Source organism: Alosa sapidissima, chromosome 7 (assembly GCF_018492685.1).
Source record: "Alosa sapidissima isolate fAloSap1 chromosome 7, fAloSap1.pri, whole genome shotgun sequence".
NCBI classification, from domain to species: Eukaryota; Metazoa; Chordata; class Actinopteri; order Clupeiformes; family Clupeidae; genus Alosa; species Alosa sapidissima.
In genome coordinates, this window is record NC_055963.1 from 4,847,899 (window position 1) to 4,854,548 (window position 6,650).

Sequence of the window (6,650 nt, forward strand, 5' to 3'; positions counted from 1 at the left end):
AATAAATACCCAATCAGGTGATGGTGAAAAAATCAGGAACAAGGTTTTATTTACAATACACAAAGAGAGACAGCATGGCTTCGAATAAAGATCCACCAGCTGTTCTAACTAACAAGCAAATAGTCTGGATTAAACTATCCTTCTGGGTTGACGAGATATGCTGTTGTTCTTCCCAGCCTACGAGGACTCAGATCCTGATTAATGCTAACTACAGTATACTCGTAACTACTGACGCAGAGGATGCCCACATCCAGACCAATGAAAGGCTGCAAACAAGAGCCTCTCTTCGCCATGGCCACAATACAGCAGGAACAGTATAGCAGACATGTAAAAAGGCATGTCATATGTGTACGAACACATAACAGAGAATCAGCTGACAGAATTCTTCAATCCAACCATAATTCTGAAAGTAAGAAACACGAGGATATAAACTACGTAGCCTATGATTAAAAATCATAATACATTCATTCTGATTTCACTGAATTCACTCTCATAAGGAAGCTCATTTTCTCCTGCTCTTTTGCCTAATGTTTCAAATGAATATAGTCTACAGTATCACAAATATGCACCTTCTTCACCACATAAAATATAAATTTCCCTTGTAATAGCAAATATTTGTTATTAATCCACCTGTTTTAAAGATCCATTGTTAAATCCATTTGGTTGTATTAACTATTTTAGAGCAGAGGCCATAGGGAATCTTTATATAGGACCAGATTCTCAATTTCTAACACTGATTGATTTAGTAGATGGCCTTGCAGCCTGATATATTTTTTTTTTTACTTTTTTTTTTTGCATTTCAGTTTCATCTCTCTCCATCAAATTGTGCATATTCATATTAACTAAAGTAGGCTACCTTCTGATTAGCATGCTTCAATAGGTCATGCGTTGTACAGAACTCCTTACACCACCAGAGAGCAGCATTGTGCCATACTTTTTCAAACTTGCCTCGGAATCAATTAAATCAGAGTGGTGGTTAGTTAGACTACACTTACCTGAAATATAAGAAAACAAATCTAATCCTGATTTTCTATTGATCGTTAAAATGTAAGCTTCCACTCCACTGCGCCTTTATCTACAAGCTATTAGCCAAACAATTTACGGAAAAACTGATGTTTCAAAAAAAGGAAAAAAGCCTAAAGTTAGCCAACAACGGAGTGTAAAGTGCTGTCTCATATTTCTAAAGAACAGTGAGTGATTAGGTTACACCCCCAAGTGCAAATAGTTCACTGTAGATAAATCGGTGCGCGCTCACAGGTGTGTTCTTAGGCTACTGTATGCGTACTCCTTCGTGTAAGAGTGGCAATTGTATTGTCTGTATCCATGGCGTATGTTTTGTGTAGCTTATGTTAAGAATTTAAGAGGCGGTGTGTGGGAGAGAACATATTTAGTGGTTACCAGAAAACACATGAAGCATTTGTCTTTTTGTTAGCTGTAAGAATGCTGCCACACTGTGCGAGCGAGCCCATGGGCTTTGTAGCCTACAAATGCGTTGTAGGCTACTTTTTACAAACTGTTTTTTATGTTGTATAACCTACTCATTTTCAGCATTCATTATACATGTTATTAATAAGACGAAAACATATCTAAATGTAACCTTGATCATAAGATGATGTCATTGCCATAAAAAAAGCGTAGAGAGAAAATACCCCGGAAGAGGGGTTTGATAGTAGTAGTGGTGCCACAGGTGATATTCCTATAACATAAGTCAACACAGCAAGCTGAGACAGGCAGCTGCGCGTCTTTTCTCCTTTACAACTTTTAAGAGAGGTAAGCTTATCCTTTTTTAACGAATTCTAGTTATGCTTCAACTTCAAATGATAATAAATAGGCCTTATCAAAAATCAAAATAACTGTACAACTTTAAAAAAAACGATGTCGTGGTTTATCTATGAACACACAAGAACAAGAACGACTTGAGAACGAGAGAAGCCATTCAGCAAGTTACGACATGCTACGAGTTGGATACATTACCTTGTTAGTTACTTATTTTTTACAAATGTGTCGACCTGCATTTTTTTTCGAGACTGCATTGGAAAGTCTGATGAAGAGTGGATTGATTGGAGTTGGCTGGCTGGTTACATGTTCCATGCCACCACCAGTTGCTGTTATTTGTGTTACACACTGTAATACATCGGACAATTTCGCCTGTTAACATTAACTTACTGCATTATTCACAGTCTCAAACAGCTCAATAAGTCTATTCATCCAGCGGTGGCACCAGACATGTAGCCTAACTGCAACCTTGGACACAGAATAACAAGCATCACTATCAGGTGAGTCAGAGCTTCCCTTCCAGAGGCAAGCATGACACCAGAAATTTCTGGCTCTCCTATGATTCGCTCTGTAAGTTGTAAATTGTACAAGTACTTGATTTGATGCAGGCTCTTCAAAATGCAGTGCGCTAATATTTCAGAAGTGCTTCTTGCACTGTATGTGGTTAAGAGTCTGTAGTTGATGCTATGTTCAGCGTCATCACAGTCATTTCCTGTAGATAAAATGGTCAGGATGTTATGCTGCCATTATATTGTTGCTGCAATGTGCTCAGAAGGCTGTACCTCTTTTGCAAAATACTACCCTGAGGCAACAGTGTAACAACAGACTGAACTGGTGCAGCGACGTGGAAGGTCAGAGAAACAGATGGGATAGTCTATGTAAATGATAAGGCAACTGTTCTGTGTTCAGACACATACACTCAGTTAGTCCTACTTTCTGTTTCAACCAAGGGGTCAAATTATTCATCAAGTGTCAAGTCACATCATACGAAATAGTTTGTCAGTGTCAGTAATGAGGTTTGATAACTTAAGAGTTTGTAATTGATTAGTTGACTCAAAACATACTCTCTCTCTTTTCTCTCTCTCTCTGTCTCTCTTTGTCTATTTGTTGTGTGTGTGTGCGTGTGTTTGTGTGTGTGTGTTGAGGGGTGGGAAGTGTGCCATGAGTATGATAGATTTCCTGCAAAAACAGATCAATTGGCCCCAGATATTCGGGACGCATTTGTCATATCATGGAAAACAACTAGTGCAAATTACAGAAGTGCAGAATGAAACAAAAAATCTTGTGTCATCTGTGATTCTGGTGTGAAGCCCCATCCAATCCCATGCCCCTGGCAAAGCTGGCATGTGGCCTGATGGGTAAGCCGTCACAGGGAAGAGAAGAGGAAAGATCAATCTTTTCTTTCGTAGGATGAGAGAGAGGCTAGGGTGACTGATATGGCAAGGACAGCTGCTGGCTAGAGGACACTAGTGTCCAGTCTGCTGCCTGCTCAGACAGTCGGAGGGGGGGGGGGGGACTCTACAGCACACTGGGGCACCACCTGCAGCACCGGCCATTTACGGTCAGAGACACACTAATGAGTGTGGGCTAATTAGGCAGTGAGCCTGAGGCTATCTGAAGCTACGGAGTGGCCAAGGCTCAGTGACAACAAAAGTGTCAAAATGTCAAAGCCTCTTATAGACATGATGTAACCACCCATCCTGTGTGACAGGAACAGGCACAGATGCTGATTGCCTATCGACGCTCGCTGAAATCCACACAAAAGTGCATTGTCACGCACAAATGGCTACTGTATGCATGACTGAAAGCCAGAAGGTTATGCATGTAGCAAGGTATGTTTCATTCCTTACTAATTGCCTGCATGTGACTTTAATTGGCATACAAACCACTGGCTTAAGGGCCCTGTGGTGCCATGCTGAGGAAGACCAATAAAGTGTTGAGATCACTCAGATGCTACCGGTGGGACTTTCCCAGTCTCGTGATGTTTGTGCATCAGGTCGGCAGCTGCTAAATTAGTGGGTGGCTCCTGTGTGAGTGTGAGTGTGTGTGTGGGTGTGACTGTGAGTGTGTGTGTGTGAGTGTGAGTGTGACTTGTGCTCCACACTGTACTGACAGTTATTTTCCAGGAAGTGCAAATGAGTCTGCTGCGAAACTGTAGAGAAGGGGTTTAAGGCTAAAGAGGTCTCAGTGAGGAATGGAGCTACTGAAACTTGATTTTATCATATTCAAATAAGGAGTCTCTGCTACTGTAGCAGGCCTTCCTGTAGACTACAGATCACTTCCAAATGTCAAAAAGTCAATCTGAAAGACCTCAATGGGAAGAACTGCATCATTAAATTAGACAAACTATGCCTGGTCAGCTCCAAATGTGTTACGTTAGTGTGGTTGTATTAAAAATAAATCCACTCCTGCTTAGGTCGTTCACTGACCAAATCAGTATGAAAGGTGTTTAGGGTAAACAGAGCAGTGGCAGGGCAGGACAGGGCACATTGGGTCAGACAATGAGCCTGGAGTGGGTGGTCCATTCAGCTTAAACCACCTAGAGGGTTCTGGGAGTTGTTTTTTTTTTGTGTGAGGGAGAATGGTGTCAGTATGTGTGGTAGTGTACATTCATGTACAGATTACTTTCAAAGGGCATGAATTTCATTTCCTATAACATAGAGAATAATTCATACAATATGCTTTCCTCTTTTCAACATCATCTCTGCTCTACTTTTATCTCTACTCCAAGGAATAAACGTCACAGTTTACACATCTGAACCATCGTTTTTACCCCATCAAGCACGTAATTGTCCAATAACCGAGTGCCAAACATCATGCTTTACCATGCATCACATCACCATACTTTAAATAGATCTTCAGCGTCCTTTATTTGTGACCAGGCAAAATGTTGTCTTGCCAAAATAAATATTTGATCAACATCTGCCATAGTGTTTTAATAGCCTCTCATGAGCCTTTTCTCCTGCATGAGGGAAGTGCCATCAGTTTATCAGTGACGCATCATCTCCGCTCAACCGACTGCTCTGCTTGTGCTAAATGCACGTTCACATCGCAATGAGCCACAGTGTTGAGTGCTGTCGTGCACACCAATACATATGCTATCATGTTTAAGTCCATTTCACTTTTTACTAAAATCCTTTGAAAACTAAAATCCTTTGAAAACTAAAATCCTTTGAAAACTAAAAAATTTAGTTTTAGAAGACTGGTGTACTTTCTACTGGTCTACGAATGTGCCACTGCCACATCTGGTGTAGCCAGTTCCATTGATTATAGTGGAAGCTACTCATTGCCGCTTACTCTCCGGGAACAGATTGCCTGCTGTAGCCTGCATTTCGTCATATTGTTTTCATGATGTACTTGTCTTGGCTAATGTTAGTCTTGGCTTTGATGTTTCCCAACTTCCCTCCTTAATGGCTGTGTGTGCCCTAACAGACTGTGGCCGGCAGCAGCATGGCAGAGGCAGATAAAGCCAGTCCTGCGCACGCCCTGTTCGACAGCTTCGTCCAGGCCGACACCTGCAAGGAAGTCCTGGGGAGCTTTTCTGAGTTGTGCCGCCACCTGGAGGTTGATCCACGCGACTACAAGCACTTTTACGGCAAACTCAAAGACAGGCTGAACTACTGGAAGGCCAAGGCATTATGGGTAAAACTGGACAAGCGGGCTGCCCATTCCGACTACATGCAAGGCCAGGCATGCTCCAAGAACAAGGTATGTCCACTCAGCGCCAAAGTGCCGAGAAGAAAATCTCATTTCCTCTTCAGTGAGTATTTGAGTGATCCTTATTTGATATGCCTCTTCAGTGAGTATTTGATATGCCTCTTCAGTGAGTATTTGATATAGTGAGTATTTGATATGCCTCTTCAGTGAGTATTTGATATGCCTCTTCAGTGAGTATTTGATATGCCTCTTCAGTGAGTATTTGATATAGTGAGTATTTGATATGCCTCTTCAGTGAGTATTTGATATGCCTCTTCAGTGAGTATTTGATATGCCTCTTCAGTGAGTATTTGATATAGTGAGTATTTGATATAGTGAGTATTTGATGCCTCTTCAGTGAGTATTTGATATAGTGAGTATTTGATATGCCTCTTCAGTGAGTATTTGATATAGTGAGTATTTGATATGCCTCTTCAGTGAGTATTTGATGCCTCTTCAGTGAGTATTTGATATAGTGAGTATTTGATATGCCTCTTCAGTGAGTATTTGATGCCTCTTCAGTGAGTATTTGATATAGTGAGTATTTGATATAGTGAGTATTTGATATAGTGAGTATTTGATATGCCTCTCTTTCCTTTTCCTCTGCTTCTCCTCCCTGTCCATGTCTTCCTCTTCCTCCTCCTCTTCCTCTTCCTCCTCTTCCTCTTCCTCTTCCTCCTCTTCCTCCTCCACTTCCTCTTCCTCCTCTTCCTCCTCCTCCTCTTCCTCCTCTTCCACCTCCACCTCCTCCTCCTCTTCCTCCTCCACCTCCACCTCCTCCTCCTCCTCTTCCTCCACCTCCTCTTCCTCCTCTTCCACCTCCTCCTCTTCCTCCTCTTCCTCCTCCACCTCCTCCTCCTCCTCTTCCTCCACCTCCTCCCCTTCCTCTCCTCCTCCACCTCCTCTTCCTCCCCCCTCCTCTTCCTCCTCCTCCTCCTCTCCTCCTCCACTTCTTTCTCCTCCACCTCCTCCTCCTCCTCTTCCTCCTCCTCCTCCTCCTCTTCCTCCTCCACTTCTTTCTCCTCCACCTCCTCCTCCTCCTCTTCCTCCACCTCCTCTTCCTCCTCTTCCTCCTCCACCTCTTCCTCCACCTCCTCCCCTTCCTCTTCCTCCTCCACCTCCTCTTCCTCCCCCCTCCTCTTCCTCCTCCTCCTCCTCCTCTTCCTCCTCCACTTCTT

General features: G+C 42.7%; 1 protein-coding gene across 1 annotated transcript in view; it reads left to right on the forward strand.

Annotated features, from left to right (window-relative positions):
* Positions 1-1,284: 1,284 nt before the first annotated feature.
* The window catches only part of mical1 (microtubule associated monooxygenase, calponin and LIM domain containing 1), a 31,471-nt gene continuing 26,105 nt past the window's right edge, over positions 1,285-6,650 (forward strand). The window contains 3 exon segments of the mRNA XM_042098852.1: positions 1,285-1,770; positions 2,181-2,276; positions 5,209-5,484. Coding sequence (XP_041954786.1) covers positions 5,227-5,484 — 258 coding nt within the window. The 5' untranslated portion in view covers positions 1,285-1,770; positions 2,181-2,276; positions 5,209-5,226.